The following is a 17,564-nucleotide window of genomic DNA, read 5'->3' as shown; positions in this document are numbered from 1 at the left end:
CTATAAATGGTGAAACTTGGATCTTGTGAATTTCTCGCGACTATGTGAAGCGACAAGGCTCTAATATTAGAGAACAGCGTACCATCTTCAAGGACATTAAATCCTGATATCAGCAATATCCTGGTACACGGCCAGAACAGGTTAAAGAGGTATAACTTCCAATAGAAATGCTCTTATGGTATGCTGTCTAAACTATTAAAATAGAATTTTATGAAAACTCTAACTCCAAACAAGACTAGTATATAGATCGCATCTATGAATGTGAAAATTACTTGTATTAAATTCATCTTTCTCATCTCATCGTACACTCTTCAATACGGAATCGTAGTTATTATACAATTCGGTTATTTACGATGAAAATCAAATTCTATGAATCAAATTCCACCTACACAGAATGGAAGTAAGTGCCATTGACACCGTGACCTATATATTGATCTTTATACGACCATACGCATGAACGTGGCGCCATTTATTATTATTGAACTGTACGATCAGCATTCCTACAGATTTCTTTGTATTTAACTGACTTTAATTTTTCTTACTCGACTTTGACTAAATTCTACCGATGTTTCGGCTATTTTTACAACGTTCGAATCATATTGTACCAAGATATATTATACCCTGCTGAATCCTGTTAGCTTTTAATGCTTTCTGTCATGTCCAGTCGATTCATACTAGCCTAGATAAGTCCTACCAAATGCCATTGGCTTTGCCTGTAATCACAGCTATGCTCTGCCAGATCCTGATGATATCTATTGCGACGTAGACATTTGATCGATTGGTATCTGCTTGTGGTCGAATTTAAAGTCGTCTTCCTGTGTTCGATACAACTTTTGCTATAAAGATATAAATATTTGCTATAAATATAAATATCCTTCGTTTAAACGGAAATAGTATTTGTTCGTATATGATTTATTTTGATAAATTAAATAATATGAGAAACGAAAAAAATAATGGAATAAGTTTGTTAATTTGCTTCTCGTTTCTCTAACATTCGAGAAAGGTTAAAAATATCGTGTTAAATGAATAAAGTTATTGTTAATTGGATAGAGTTAGTAGTTCTGGATAAAGCAGTTCGCACAACGTTGATAAATCTTACATTGGAAACTATGAAACTACATTTGTACCTCATTACAACTTGCTTAATTACATACCCATGGCGATGCTGAAAATTATGTACGTACGTATTTAAACGATTTTCAAAAGGAGATTGTATTTATCCGATTTATATTTGTATCTTATATTTTATTGTTATAATACTTGATTGTATTGGAAGTTATTATTACGTTGATAGTCCGTACAATAGAAATGTAATGTTATTAATTCGTTAAAAGAAAATGAGATTCATCAAACTAAAATATATGAAATTTCTCTTCAAATGGTTTACGAATAATTTTGAGGAACAAAGGGGAAAAAGAAATTGTGAAGGATAATCCGCAAAACAATATGATAGCCTGTGATCTTTTATTTTTAGACAGGATCATAATAAACCAAAATAACACACTGAAACGTGCGATATTTAAAGACAATGTACAAGCAAAATTATTGAGAACGATATATAAAAAATTAAATCACAATTGAACAAAATGTTCTTTTTGAAACTTTAAACTTCAAACTTCACAAACGATTTATTAACAATTTACAAACGATATTCTGATAAGTTGGTGTTAAGTGTCTCTTATTAAAGACTTCCTCGTATAAACCAGAAGTTAAATTAATAAAATATTTACCTTAAAAACTAATTAAGAGATACGATGGAAGCTATACAAAATTACGTTCGTAAGACCAATGTTGACTGATTTGAACGTAAAACGTATTACTAAAACTTTATTGCTAAAATGTTTCAATCATATTTGACATTGATAAAAGCAAAGCAAATTTTAAATCATTAATGCATTTCACTTTCTTGGCTCATAAAAAAGCACGCTTTTGCCCATCGATTTTTCACTATAAAGGTTCTAACACGGAAATAAAAATATCTATGTAATTACTATTTCGAATATCATGTAACTGAAACGTAATTCGCATCTTGACAACTATGCTATAAAATAAACTTTGTCGACATCAACGATAATGATTGATAAAAGCAAAGCAAATTTTAAATCATTAATGCATTTCACTTTCTTGGCTCATAAAAAAGCACGCTTTTGCCCATCGATTTTTCACTTTAAAGGTTCTAACACGGAAATAAAAATATCTATGTAATTACTATTTCGAATATCATGTAGTTGAAACGTAATTCGCATCTTGACAACTATGCTATAAAATAAACATTGTCGATATCAATGATGTTTCCATACAATCATATTACGAAGAGTCAAAAAAATATAAGGAAATATTATGAATACGACATGTACATTTAGACGTAGCACAGTGACAGTGTTTATTTTACGAAATAAAATATTCACATTTTTATAATTCATTTATTTTAATTTGTGAATAAATATGCATTCTATTTTCCAATGCCAGACACAAATATTAGTTATTAATTATAGGCAGATAGCATATATGTGTTTCAATTATCGTTATAATATTACTCTAATTTATCGTTATAATATTACTCTAATAAATGTTATTATTAATCTAGAATCATATAGATATTTATATATCATATTCAAATATATCAATATTTAATATATCAAAAATTCTATTACTATCCAATAAAATTATCTCATATCTGTCTTTTAGCAAAAAGTTTCTGACAAAAGTTCCTTCTAATATAACATTACCGATCCTATTTCGAAATAAATAGAGAAATACAAGATTGAAACTATTATGCACTTCTTGAGCAACCTGTAGAATACGAACCTACAATGCAATAAGTTTTGGTTTATGTATTTCTTCCTAGAAGCAGCCATTCGATCAGTCCATAACCTTACATTTATTTGGTATAATAAAATCACACGATGGTGATTCGACTAGTCAAACCTCTGTCCCTCTACTTTACTACGATACATCGCGGAATCTCCTCGCTAACCTTTCCATTGTTAACCTTACCATAGTCTTCGAATTTTTGTATTCTAATTTCGCCTTTGTTTCAATCTTACGTGTTGAGGAAATATTTTAAGAAAAACTTTAGTCTAACAATAGAATTGTGACGAAAAATTATATATATCAAATAACCATTCCTTCGTATTTTCATCAAACTTTGGAAATTCTTTTCATCAAACTTAAGAAACATTTTATCAACAAGATAACACGATTCGATTGCGAACTACTCAAAGAAAATAGGACTAAGTGGACACATTACCCTGACTCTACAAAAGGATGCCAACTTCACTATATTCGCGCCGCAACGAGCCTCGTTTACGGCTTCGCAAATACGATCAGCACACGGTTACTTTGACCTTCGTCCCTTGCACCTCTTTAATTCATAATGGTTTGCAACGTGTACACAGCATATACTGTCGCGCCAAACATTGGACAGTAGCGGAAAAAGAAGGAACGACAAATATCGGAGGTAATCGAGAAAAACATGCAATGACAGATGTTTATTTACCTTCGAATACGTCGAACAGCCGATGAACGCGGTACATGCGGACAAGGTTGCGATTCCGGTGGACAGTCACAGTTGCCAACCGCGGGTCGGGTACGACGAACCCTAATCAGTACCGGATGTACCGGACATGGCTGCACTTGACAGCCACACACGATCGTTTGCGGTCCACCGCGAGATTTTCGACCGCCTCCTCGTTTCGCGCGTTGGTCCACGTGCAGCTGACAAGGCTGCACAGGGCAACCACAGCGAGCTGTGGCACCACGACGCCCGGCACCTTGTACACGTCTCCACACCCGCTCCATTCAACGACCGGCGTGCGACTAATAAATGCACGCCCCACACCACTCGACACTCTCGATTCGCTTCGACTGTGTTCGGTCAACTTCGACTCGCAACGTCACCCCCATTTTTCCCTAACCCTCACCAACACGCATCGAGTCTTGACTCCTAGCGATGCGCAAGCACCGAACCTCCCCCTACACGATATAATTCTTCGACGAACACGTGGAATAAATTCAGCGTGTGTAACATGTAATGTCTTCTTTCAAAGTGTGAAGTGCAATGTTTCTTGACTGGTTTGGAGATGATTTTGGCTCATTTCGCGGACTGCTCGGTAAGATATTTTGTTTTTTATATAAGAGCATTTTTGTATTATTTTGAAGTGTTAATCATGAAATAAATTGGTTGTGACGTATATGGGATAAATAGATTTATATTAATTGTATTTATGGGCAAATTGAATGGAAATGTAAAGATACGTTTTTGAATAGTTTCGAGTGCTTTCGGTTAATTTCGGTAAAATTCGATGTTCTATTGTTACTAGATAGTCAAGTGCAATAAGTAGAATGATACCAATATTTGCAAAAGTATTGCATGTTTTAAATTAGTAAATATTGGTTAATATATGTTTTTAAAGTAATTATAATAAGAAAGATAATACAAAATATGGTAGAATTAATTTATTAGTACTAATTATTAGTACTAATTTTAATGTAAAAATAAATTATTTTGATAAAAGTAATTCTATTACATATGTATATATAATAAATTAATAATAATACGAAATACGTATATATTACAATACATTTCTTAGCTATTAAAGGTTTATATCCTTATAAATATTTATTTAAAGATTGATAACAAAGTATGTTATATCGGCGATACATCAACCTGATTTTGTAGTACTTAACAAAGAAGCAGCAAATATTTGTTGCAAGATTCGAGGTATATCCTTCAGATCCATACAGACAAACGCACGTCCCGAGGCTATCTTCTTGGTTAAACTTAAAATTAAAAATATACATTTTCATCTGTATTTTTTTACAAAGTATTCAAACATTTTACGAATATCAAACAATATACTTACTGAAAAGCTTGATCGCCTAAAGAACCAATAAATATAGCAAATGCATTAACATCTGCATTCGATGTAAGAATTTTTGTAAATAGCTCAGGACGAATACCATAACGTTCAAAATTGGCGTCCGACAGCACAACAACGATACATTCATCGGCGTCTTCTTTCGCTAGATTCGCGATCGCATGTTGAGTCGCCTCTAAAGTATTATCGCCAGACATGCAAAATTGTGAGTGTGCATGCATCGTCTAAAAAAATTATATCGTTCGTAATACCGCACCTCACGTTTAATTGAAGCAATGTTTTTTAACTACTATTACCTTTATTACTTCCAATCTACGCTTATTATCAGCCGGCGGTTGAGTATGCTTTACAAAAACAATATTATAGTCATCACCGGAATGGCCAACGATATCGTACTGAAACTTCCCTTCGTACCCACTAAACGCCTCCATTACCATAACACAAGCTTCCATTTCTCTATCAAGACGTCCATCATAGCCATTAAACCTATACATGCTACCAGAAACGTCCACTACTAATTTTAAACGCTTCGGTTTTGTCGGAGGAGTGCCGAGCTCGGGTTCTTTCTCCGCCCTTCTTCGGTAAATCGTTCTTTCCCCTGTTAATCCTTCGATTAATTTAGTATCGTCTAGCTCACCGGAAGTTTGGTGTCTGCACCATTGACGTTCTTTACTTTTTGCCTGTAGACTATCTGTAAAACGTAATTGAAGCATTTTAACTTTATTAAAATAAAATAAATATTCCTTAGTTATAAATTATTTCTTCCAAGCATAAATATTTAATTCTAATGGCGCATTAAAGTTTATCAGATGTCTGATACATCCTTAATTAGTCTAGAAATGTATACTGATATAGCAATATGCGGATATATTAACCTATTATAGTTCTTAACGCTTTAACTTGCTTCTGAACAGCGTCACTGAATTGGGAATAAAGATTATGATCATATTCGCTCATATTAATTTCTCTTAGTCGTTGCTGGAACGCTTTAAGACCCATTTCTCTCGCTGCCTTTTTAATATGTTCTGGTACCGCGTTCTTTTCTTCATCGCTAAGTTGATGCACCGTATGGCCAGCATCTAAGCGATAAGGTCCACCTTTTCCACCAAGACCAGCTGTGTCCCTTCCTGAAATTTTCATTGTACATTTTATATTGCATCATCGTTTGTTGTGTTTAGTACATCACACACCATACCTCCGGTTCCTCCTGCCCATGTATTGCCTCCAACGTGCGGTTCGTTTTTGTCATCGATTTTACCATGTTTCGGGCCACTAACATCCAAGCCAGAATACCTTTCTTTCGTCATTTGCAAATTTTCATTACCGTCTTCCAACATTCTTCGCCAAGCTCCAAGTGATTGTTCAATATTCGCTAGTGACGTCTCCCAAAGGCGAACGCAACCACCTACATCTACCGTTACAAGATCCTGATTTGATTTAAGATCAATATACAAATTATGCTTGTTTGGATACAAAAATTGAGTCATATGCGTTACGTTGGATAGTCTAAGGATATAAATAATACGGTTAATAAGTACATATTTAGTAATTATTGGACATTAAATTTAATCACATATACTTACTCTGGTACGGGTATATATCGTAGCTTATGATTTACGATATCAACAATTTCTAAATAACCAACGACCCCCAAATTTGCTCCAGTGTTCGGAAGAATATCATTAGGAACTTCACGAGGCGTAACCGTTCTAATAATTTGCCCATTATCCATAAAAACAGGGGGCGCGGAGCTTCTGCTCTGTTTTGGTCTTGGCCAAGTATGCAGTTGGTTAAAACTATCTAGATCAGGAAATCCAACAGCAATAGTGGCATAGGTATTGTTAGATACTAGCAATCTATTTGGAGCATCTATTTTCTGTTTCAGTGCTGCACTAAGTAGATTGCTGTTCAAGTTGCTGCCAGTGCAACCAAGAAATAAATCATTTTCAAAATTATTTTTGCTAGATTCCTCTATTTGTTGTAAAATATTTGGACACGGTGACGAATCTACAGATTTCTTGAGAATATATTTCTTTTGATTTCTACTTTGAATCAGCCACCTTTTTTCTGATGGAAGTAAAATTGATTCTATTTCAAACGGTAAATTCAGTATGTAGAAACACATACGATTTAAATCGACCACTTCTATCTTGTTAGAATTATAGACATAGAAAACGATTTGATTATGGGATTTTATCAAATCTGTCTTCATTTTTCGGTGAAAATTTGTATTTCTCAAGGCATTTGATATTTTATCTGATGCCATATCGAAGAAAGATAATATTTCTACCTTCTGAACGAATCCTTCGCCTAAATTCACTATTAAAAGAACATTGCTCTGAAAACAAACATTTTGTACAATATGCTGTAATAAAAAGAAATTCATTTGATATAAAAATTACTTACTGTTTCTTCATAGACTAAAATATTTTGATTTTTATCACTTGCCATTGTGAATCGAAGTCTATTGCTTCTTTCAGAATTTATTAATCCATGTAACGTAGTTTCCTGAACTTTATCTGATTCTTGAATCATGCTAAAGATCTTTAATGGATTCGTAGTAAGGACATTAATTACATCATCCTTTCCATCGGCTTTTGTACCTTTAATAACTGACAGACCTGCGACTACGGCGGTGTCACTAATTGGAATGGTCCAATAACTTTGTAATTCAGTAAATAAAGCTGATCTGGCTTCAACGCGATCTAAAGGTAAAATCTTTTGACTTAAACTTATCGGCGGTTTTAACTTAATATATTTTTCCTGCACGCCTAGCACGTCCTGCTTATTAGAAAAATTCCATGTAGCACTAATTTTGCTTTCCGGCAAAGATATTCTGCAAAGGAAAAGGAAAAAGAAATATTAAACGTTGTATTCTTTCTATGTTTTATTCTTGTTCTAAATACGTGTATATTATTCAAAAATAAAAATACATGTTAAACGTATAACTTTCATTTGCCCGAGGTAAAAGCTATTCTAACGGAATTCTTTTTATTAAATATCTTACTCTTTCGCTAACGAAATATTAGTAGGACTTGTTCCAATGGGAATCCCATATTCGTGTAATACAGATACTAAAGTATCAAAAGTTTCCTCGCTATATCGATCGAAATCGAATACATTTCGCACCACCTTAGATAACGGTTCTTGTGGGAATTTCTGAAAAAGTAAGTAAAAAAATTGGCCAATGAACGAACCATCACGGATTGAATAAAGCTTTGGATCGAGGTTCATATAAATAATAAACAATGATGAAAGCTCACCTCTAAATGCTTTACAATATTAACAACTTCCCGAGTCGAATATGGATACGAAACTAATCCTTGATCAGCCATATTTCGCAATTTTCCAAAAGCTTTTACCAATTTAAATATTATTTGTTCGTCTACATTCGGGCCGTAACGTTTCAAAAGTTGAATTTCATCTTCAACGCTTGGATTATCGACCGTATGCGTACTGAATAAATCACCCAGTGCTCCAAAGAAATCATTTCCCAAGAATGGAAAACCGGGTCTGTTTGCTAATATTATCATTTTAAAATCTGGATGAAGCAATATTTTATTCGAATTTTCTTCGTCAGAACTTAGAGAAGATACTATACGTCTTCCATCTGATAATATCATTTCACCAGATTCGACTAAAGTCTGGAATCAGAAGATCATAGAAAATGAAATTGTACGCATTAAATCTTAAGACTAATCTTAAGACTTTGAGAAAAGTTATGGTGGCATTAAAGTTCCGTAATTTTACTGGCTGAAGTTTCATAATTCAGGACGATATTTGGTTCAACTATAAAGTGTCCGGGCAATAAAAAAATGTATTATTTCTTAGTCTCCAAAATATTAAATATAGAAATTAAAAGATTAAATCTAAAAATTGTTGCAGAGATCGTCTAAATTAAATTATTTGGAAACTATAAACCAGATTCATTAGCTGTACACGTCTCTTTTATGTGGGCTACTAATTTCTATGATAACACATCCGATATAACTTAGTTTGCACGTACATACCTTTAAAATACAGGTAACATGGGTTGGAGCTTTGTCCGCTTCATCAACGACGAGCACGTGTCCCAATTTAACAGCTTGCACGAGTGGCGAGTCTTCGTACACAACTTTTCCATCCCTAACCATTGGTTGAAGAGTCAAAGTTTGAACAGTAGTGTCCCTGTGTAGTTGTATATATTCACGCGGCCTATTTAGAAGTTGTAACAATCGATCGACGATTTTATTTTTGCCGACACCCTGGTTTCCAACTAGCAACAGATTCTGTCCCAAACTAAAGTCTTGCAGTAGATTCTCCAATAACGCAACGTGTTGCGGCACGTCGTAAAATAAAACATCAGGTACTTTTGTCAAAGCTGTCGTGTTGTATCGTTTGGTAACCGTATTGCCAATTTGTACGGTATTCTCATTAATTTGACACTTGATGTTCTGGTCCACCGTATTTTTCGTTGCAACGATATCTATTCTATTGCAGCAATCGTCCAGTGCTTGTTTCGCTATCGTTGGTAAGAAACGAGCCAGACAAGAGCGTTGCACTGCGCTATAAGCATCGTCAGTTTGAAACTTGTGCATCCTTTCTGCTATCCTCAGAAGCTGTCTCGTACTGAGAAAACTAGCCAAGGACTGTAAAGTTGGATCGCTAGAGGATCGCAGTACGTGCGCCAATTCCAGAATGTTTAATAACGCCGTGGAAGGTTCCCCGTACTAAAAACAACGTAAGACATCACTTGGTATGCATGGAAGCGTCTCTGTCAAATGTTAGAAGGAACGAACGAAAATGATAATAAATACCTTTGATCGAATGATATGGAGCTCCTCCGACTTGGTGAGCGGTCTCATCTCGTGGAAAACGAACAAACTGAGCAGCTCTGAATTCAACCATTGCCTCGAAGACGTGTTAAGCATCGGTGATTCTGCTAAAGCTATAATTCGAAACGATGGATGAATACGCAGCACACCTGATTCTTGCAGTTCTGCGTCGGATTTATTGTACTTCTCCTTTATCTCGTCGTAACGATCTGCTCTGATGAGTCTTTTGCCATCGTGCAACTGTAACTCTCGATCGTGAACCAATCTAAAAATGAATAAAACGAATAAAAGGGCATTTGGAGAGCTTAAAATGTTTAAAGACAATGTACCTATGTACAATAGCTAGAGTGCTAGGATCGATTCTATTAATTCCATCCAGTATAGCCAATTTTCCATGCAAAGCTGCGTCGACTAGCGGCGAATTTTTCCAAACCGTATCACCATTGGACAATGTTGTCCGTTGTTGTATCAAGTCTCTAGATGTCATATCCTAAGAAGATATTTCAGTTGTTTCAAATAAATTGTATGTTTATTTAAAATTAATTTAGAGATGTGTACGAATATGTGACACTTGCCTGATACAATACGATAGGCTCGACTTCGTACCCTAATAAATTAGCTAACGTTTGTACAGTTATTGATTTCCCACATCCTTTTGGGCCGATCAAACAAATATCAGAAACAACATGCGATTCCAATAAACTTATCAATAAATTATTCTGATAACTCGTTTCTACGTATTTACTTTCTTGTGCTTTTTCATTAATCTTTTTCGTGCCACAAGAAACCTGTTTAAAACATACGATTGAGATATGATGTGCAAATTTATAAATTCTTCTTTCTTAACAAGTCTACTCACGTTCAACCCTATTTCCCCAGAAGGATGCTTTATACTTATACTCATTGAATTGTCTTCTTCATTTTTCCTATCTACGTTTACATGTTTTGAAATCATAACGTCGTGCTTCGTTGGTTTCGGTATATTAAAAGTTTCGAGGATGCTTTCGACGGCCAATTGACCCTCCTTTGCCAAAAATAGCTTATACGGATAACACCTGTAAAATATATCGTACACCGACAGGTATGGACACTTATCCTGCGGTTTACACACAAATTAACAAATAATACATAATAGATCGAAATTCAGAATAAAGAAGGATTTAGGATAAACAATTTACCAGTATAATAGCAACCGATGTCAAATTATCGAGAGGAAAATCCGGAAGACCTAAGGACACAGCCTCTTGTGTAACGAAAGCGTGCGAGCACGATAATAGTTGCTTTAATTTCACAGTGTCAGTGTGCGTAACTAGATTTTTTAATGTGTTCAATTGCTCCTAAAAATTGTAAAAATGTTCAAATAAATTTCTCGAAAATTTCTCTAAATACTATTTTAGCTTGATATTTTAATCAATTTTTTTCTTTTACATGATGTAAGAAAATTTGTTTAAACTTTTTCTTGCGTGTTAATGCTGACAATGAGTGTGCGAAGCATACTGTTTACGATGACTTCAACTCTCAAACAGAAGTTAATAATTCACGCTGCTTCGAATACCTCATAGTGAGCAAAGTTATGGTTACACTACTTCCGCGAGGTATTCGCATTATTTCTATTTGCCGGAGAACCGCATATCCTGCATAATTGTGAACAAGTCCGCGTACGGAATGTTACACCACAATTTGTTTGAAACAGTCCACGCGAGTGATTAGCACCAAGAGAGCTTTCCAGTGCGCGCCAAGTACGATAATAACTACCACTCGGCACGAAACTCTCTAGATAGCTTACAGATTTCTATCGAAAAGTTTCAATTGGACTACATTCTCAGACCTATCGACGCGATTATCGCGGTTTCCGGGAAAATACGATTGCTTTAACCATCCCCGGAATAGATCTAGCGAAAAAAACTGAAACTACCTCGATATCAATTCAACTTCCATCAAATTTTTCTTATATCCCTATTTTCGTTAAGAACAAAGAAACAGCTCTTGAAAGATTTCATTGTTGCTACTGTATTAATACTTAAAAAGTTTAAAGGATTTTAATTTTCAAAAATTTAGGAAGTACATACATGATAGATTACACGATTGTTTTTTTTAATATTTTGTATTAATTATCAATACCTTAAGATTTTGATATGTCAGAAACAACCGTATAAACTTCCGTATATCGTATATTTTTGTATTGGTATGAAGAACATTTACAAGTATCATAGAAACAGCTCGTTATGATCGTAGAATGACTGCCTTATCATAGATTCTTTCTACTTGTTCGTAACGACATTAAAAGCAAATTATCGTGATATTACGTTGTATTAATTAGCGATTATTATATTAATTTTCGTAAAATTGTAATAAATGATATCACGAAAATGTCCCTTTAGTGGAGGGCAAATAGAAATAATCTACGTTTGCCATTCTATAGTGATAAAGAATCATTTCTATAGTACTTGTAAACGTACGTAGGAAAAGCAATTACTTTCTTACAAACGGAGAAGTTGGATATGTTTCGAACGAATCGTTACCGAGTATGCGTTCATTACAAGGTTCTTTTTGTCTCTTTCAATAGAACTTAAAGTTTCTATTAATGAACATAGATCACGATTGCATGTTAAATTGCATTATTACTTGGCGTTTGATGTCACTTCCAATAACTCATGAAACGAATGCAATTTAAAGGAATTGCTGCAGTGTTGAATAACTGCAAACTTTTTTACAAAAGTTATATTCTGAGATAAGATCGACACTGTTCATTCCTTTCTAAATAACGATACATGTCTCTGATGTAAGTGACAAACTTTCGGAAACTTCTTAAAATACTCTGACCGATTATGACATCAATGTCTTGTTCGAAACTGCAATCACGCGATTTATAGCCTCCAATAAATCATCGAGGTTCAATGCAGAGTTCATAAATCATGTACTATTACACAATAATCGGCAGTTCTCTACCTTAACTATGTAAAATATTCAACCCTTACAAAAATGTCACAATTATGCAATATAAACCATACCATACCATGATTTATTATTCGATTATTCCCAATAATTTTCATTGTTCTTTTTAAACTAAATCTTTAAAACTGCATCGCTAATATAGGAAATTTAAGAAAGAATCTTATAAATTCGTTTATGTAAATTCATAAATGGAGCATTGAAAATAAAACTAAATACATATGCAACTCGTTAAAACTAAGTATATATGTAATTCCAGCAAAGTAATTCGCTGTTAAAAAGAGACGGGAGCACAGAATATTCAGTGCACAACTGATTTCGTTATGTTACGTGAGTCTGATTTGGAAAAAATAAATTTCTCCACTTCTGTATGATTAATACAATTTCTTGGAAGAAATTAATGCTATAAAGTCACATTTTAAAAAAGTAGTCTTTTGCTCTTAACTTTTGAAATAACAATACCATCTTCCAACTAGGTGCCAGGTACCAAAACTACTTTCAACCTACGTTATACGGATATGTTTTAAAGTAAAACAGAGATCTTTTACGTGTAAACTTATTGGTTCGTAAATAGCACTGCATAATGCGAAAATTTAGAGGTACTATTGGAAACTCTGTCGTCTCGTCACGAAGGAACGCCCTAAGGTAGTTAAATACCCCTTAATTATATTTGACTTTTTATGTGACCCTCGCCACGAATATTATTTGCTTTGTCCAATTTGCAAACAATACTAAACGACGTTAAAGCGTGTAAGGTTCTTTGGTCGCGACGTCTCGTGCCGGCACCATTTCCAACTGCTCCTTCACGCGCAGGATAATGGGTGTCGAATTGACTCTCGATAAAACCGGATTTATTCCGACGCCGCGACGTATTGAATTTCAGTAGGAAGTGGCGAACAGGGATGAAACAGGGATGATACATGGCGATGCACAAGTATTAACGAATAAAGGCTCGCTATACAAATGGGGAAACACATTTCCGCGAATAATCGAGCTAACGCGTAGAAATTAATTATCGTTGTACGTATCGCATGCAATTGATGTAAAGAAATAATGCATTATAATCGAATAAATAAAAGTAATACGAGTGTTTATAAAAGAATTAAAAACAATTCAGCTACATGCTGTTAGTAAGTATACGTATGTATAATGGATAATTACCTTTAAGTGATGTAAGTACTTGTATTAAACATGTTGGGATTTTTAATAAAATTCTATCACTAGAAACAGTATGTTATATCACTTATGATAAAGGTTCTAATAGTTGATTAATCTATGTAGATTTATAAGATTCCTGTTAGAGATAGTCTTGCAGCAAAAAATAATATTAGTTTTAGAAAACATTATGTTATGGAGATCTGATGTAAATTAGACAGCTGCTAATATGCATGTAATGATATGACTGATTAAATACTGTTTTTAGTCATCTACCAATGATTCTTGCGAGGACATGTAAAACTCTTTGCAAGCCACACTCGGTATTACTACGTGCAACTTTAATCGGCTAGGAGGACACCATATTGTTGATGATGTTTTTTCTTTTATTTCATTTTTCGATTCATCTCCGTCAGACTTTGGAAACGTTTTTGCGCTATTTAACTTTTCGTTCAATTCTTGAAACTGTTCCCTCGTATTCTTTATCTTGGGCAACCGACTTTGCGTCATTTTATTTTCTTCCTTTTTAAGGCGTTCTGAATTACGCTCTCTAGGTAATTTGTTGTTTCTTATCGTTATTCGTTCTCTATCTTCGAAAGGATCACGTTTCAAACGGGGAAGTCTTCTCTTAGTAGCACTCCATTTTTGTTCCTCCTCGTCAGATGGCCTTTCCGCAAAGTGGTCTTCGAAATTGTTCTTGAAATTTTGCGTTTTCCCAGACAAATCCAACCACTGGAGCACCCTTTCGAATAATGGATTCCAAAAAGTATCGGATGTTCCCTCCGTTTGCCTACATTCTGTTATATTTAGTTTAAAATCTGGCTCTGACTCTGATGTTCTTCTTTCACAAATATCACTTTTAAGAATTTCTTCGTCGATGAAACATACTGGGTCTTCTTTCATTGCTTTATGACAGCGATACTTCGTTTTAAATTTTCTATTATTATTTAGGATAGATTCTAAGATACTAGTATCGGACGTACTAGTCGAAATTCTGGAACAAGGAGGTGCGGATAGTTTGCGATATATCTGAGAAGTTTCTTTGACTTCTGAAAGACCGTTGCTAACTACCATCTGCAAGTCTGTGAAACAATTGTTCAGTCGATCCAGCCTCGATTCCAACTGTTGATACTCCGTTGAGTAACTTTTATTCCTCGATACACGTGAACGTCGACGTGAATTGGAATGGATCAATGGATCATCGGGTGATAAGATCGCGTGTCGAATACCGTCCACCCAGATAGTACGAACGGATATTGGTCTTTCTGATGACGACCATATTGCTGGCATTGTTCAATTATAATTTACTTATTAACTTATTAATTCAACAATAATATACGAGAAAGAAATACATCAGAAATTTCAAATTATTTTTTAAAATGTAATTAATATATATAGTATTAACACGAGCAATTTGCATTAAATGATGTAACGTTTCTTTTTTACAAATATTTTCTTTTAGTTTACCATATTTCTTATTCTTAAAATTTTTAGATACAAAAAGACGTTTTGTATTATTTTATTTCTCAAGCATATATCTTGATTATTAATAATTCTTCCTATATTCAGTAACAACGTGTGTTGAACTTGTGATTCGACCGAATTCCGACGTATTGACTCCCAGTTAAACAGGAGGACAAACAAGGTTCCACTGTTCTCGCGACACGCGATCTAAACTACGATGACTGTGACCATAGCGCAGCTACGAACAGTTTATATAGGAAGGAAACCGGCTCCGGAAGGGATGGCCGACTGGAGGGGTTTGTGCGACCTCCGCACCCCATACCTAACGATACGACGCTACATAAATCAAGTAAAACTTTAGTAAATTACACGCGCCACGATCTTCTCTGAGCCGCGCCAGTAATTACTGAGCGTTGTCACATAAAACCTATAACTCACGAACTTCTAAATCTCTATATTGCTAATAAATACTATAAATATGTATACTCAGAAAGAGTTGCGTTGTATAATTTTATAATTTTATATTTATACACACACACACACACACACACACACACACACACACACATATATATATATATATAATTTATTCAATAAGTTCAGTGAAAATAAAAATATATATATATATATAATTTTCACTGAACTTATTGAATAAATTATTTAATGTAAAAATTTTGCACAATATATTGCATAATGCACGTATTATGTTTTTTTGATGAGGTGAACAGTAATTTTACATTATAATTTAATCATAAAATTCTTTTTATATCATTTTTAATATTAGTAAAATTATTTTAAGTGAAATTATGTAGGATACCTTATTTATTAACTGAACATACTCACTTCAAAACTTGGAGGTGGAATATGTCTGGCTTGAAACCTAGATCTAAGAGGAGGATCAAGTGGATGACCAGGATATCTTGGTGCTGGCATACCCAGTGCAATAACCCTAAAGTCTTCGCTAACTCTAACTAGTCTCCAATTATCTAATTCCTCCTGGCTGTATATCTAAAAAAAAAATACACATTTACTAAATCCATTAATCAATAATAAGAAATCAATGCACTTATACAGATATTAATACCTTAAGTAACTTATCATAACGTGTTGCAGGGACAAGAAATCTCCCATCCTCTAAATGCATTTCACGGTTTTCCAATAAATTATTCAGAACAGGAAGAACATTTCTTTCAGCTTTCTCTACACCTTCAATAATGAGAATCCTTCCATTCGTTGCAGCCCTCACAGCACTTTGATCATGATAATAGGCAGTGCCACTTTTTATTTCTCTCCGCTGTTTTAGATCTGCTTCTGTTGTATCCCTCGAAAGTGCTATAAATTCTACTTCACGGTCTGTGAATTCGAGAAAAGCAAGAGCTAATTTTCTACGTCTAGTCCCTGGACCTCCAATTAAAAAAATATCTTGAGATAAAACATCCTTTTGAAGCATCCATTTTAAATGCCTTAATGTAGATGCATCCTCATTTTGAGTAGACAGATTTAACACTGTTTGCATAAAAATCACTGTTATAGTGCTTTCCTTCAGAAACAAAGTAAGTAATGTAAGGAAAATACTTATTTAACTTACAGTATTTTCTAGGCACATACTCAGGTTTTTGTGGTGCTTTCACTGTTTTTGAAACTTGGCCAATACTAACAATCATATTATTATCTAAAGTTAAAATGAAATAATTAAACTACAGTGATATCGCCATATCACAAATAATTGATTTATTTTAATTTATTATACCTGATTTGCAACGTGTAAATAATAAAAGGTTAGAACGAAATACTTTAGATCTCGTTAAAACTTTATGATTAGTTGACATACGATAAAAATGACATAAAACGTATAACATTGTTTTATTTTAATTTATTCCACATTACAGTTTAAAAAGAATTATAGAAAAGATATTCTTTTTCGTAAAAATATATACGATTACTTATAACGATATATATACATATGTATATAGATTATTATGATTGTATAATGAACTGATTATCGTGATTAAAGTTTGATACAAGTTAATACAAAAATGAACACAATAAAATATTTCATAATACTACTCTTTTCAATATTTTTATATTGTAATATATATTTCAAGTAAACAAGAAATTTAAATGTCTTCATATAATACTTCTGTAAGGTTACATGATATAAATTCATACCAGTTTATAGTACACAAAAAAGGAATTGGACAATAGTCTAATCGACTCGAAAGTTGTACTTTTGCTCGAGGAGGATTGTACTTAGAACACATGTTATAATTTGAATATTTATTATTTATTTCATAACTGA

The 17,564-nt window shown here is 33.8% G+C and overlaps 2 protein-coding genes across 2 annotated transcripts in view; both read right to left on the bottom strand.

The window, feature by feature from the left end:
- The window catches only part of Hwt (SH2 domain-containing adapter heavyweight), a 251,558-nt gene extending 247,750 nt beyond the window's left edge, over positions 1 to 3,808 (bottom strand). Inside the window, exon 1 of the mRNA XM_072003057.1 lies at positions 3,500 to 3,808. Coding sequence (XP_071859158.1) covers positions 3,500 to 3,801 — 302 coding nt within the window. The 5' untranslated portion in view covers positions 3,802 to 3,808. The remainder of the gene's footprint in view (positions 1 to 3,499) is intronic.
- Positions 3,809 to 4,595: 787 nt separating this feature from the next.
- C12.2 (von Willebrand factor A domain-containing protein c12.2) lies at positions 4,596 to 17,223 on the bottom strand. Its single transcript, XM_072002738.1, has 19 exons — positions 17,016 to 17,223; positions 16,854 to 16,937; positions 16,350 to 16,771; positions 16,109 to 16,273; positions 10,873 to 11,031; positions 10,554 to 10,790; positions 10,270 to 10,482; positions 10,024 to 10,184; positions 9,677 to 9,959; positions 8,891 to 9,589; positions 8,144 to 8,524; positions 7,888 to 8,039; positions 7,287 to 7,716; positions 6,464 to 7,218; positions 6,076 to 6,386; positions 5,756 to 6,007; positions 5,177 to 5,571; positions 4,866 to 5,104; positions 4,596 to 4,782 (listed from the first exon to the last, which is right to left on the bottom strand). The coding sequence occupies exons 1-19, from the start codon at positions 17,122 to 17,124 to the stop codon at positions 4,665 to 4,667; spliced, it is 5,565 nt and encodes a 1,854-aa protein (XP_071858839.1). The 5' UTR covers positions 17,125 to 17,223; the 3' UTR covers positions 4,596 to 4,664.
- Between the last annotated feature and the right edge of the window lie 341 nt (positions 17,224 to 17,564).

The sequence above is a fragment of the Bombus fervidus genome, chromosome 1 (assembly GCF_041682495.2).
Source record: "Bombus fervidus isolate BK054 chromosome 1, iyBomFerv1, whole genome shotgun sequence".
Lineage (NCBI taxonomy): Eukaryota > Metazoa > Arthropoda > Insecta > Hymenoptera > Apidae > Bombus > Bombus fervidus.
The sequence above is the reverse complement of the archived record's forward strand: the minus strand, read 5'-3'. Positions and strand labels throughout refer to the sequence as shown.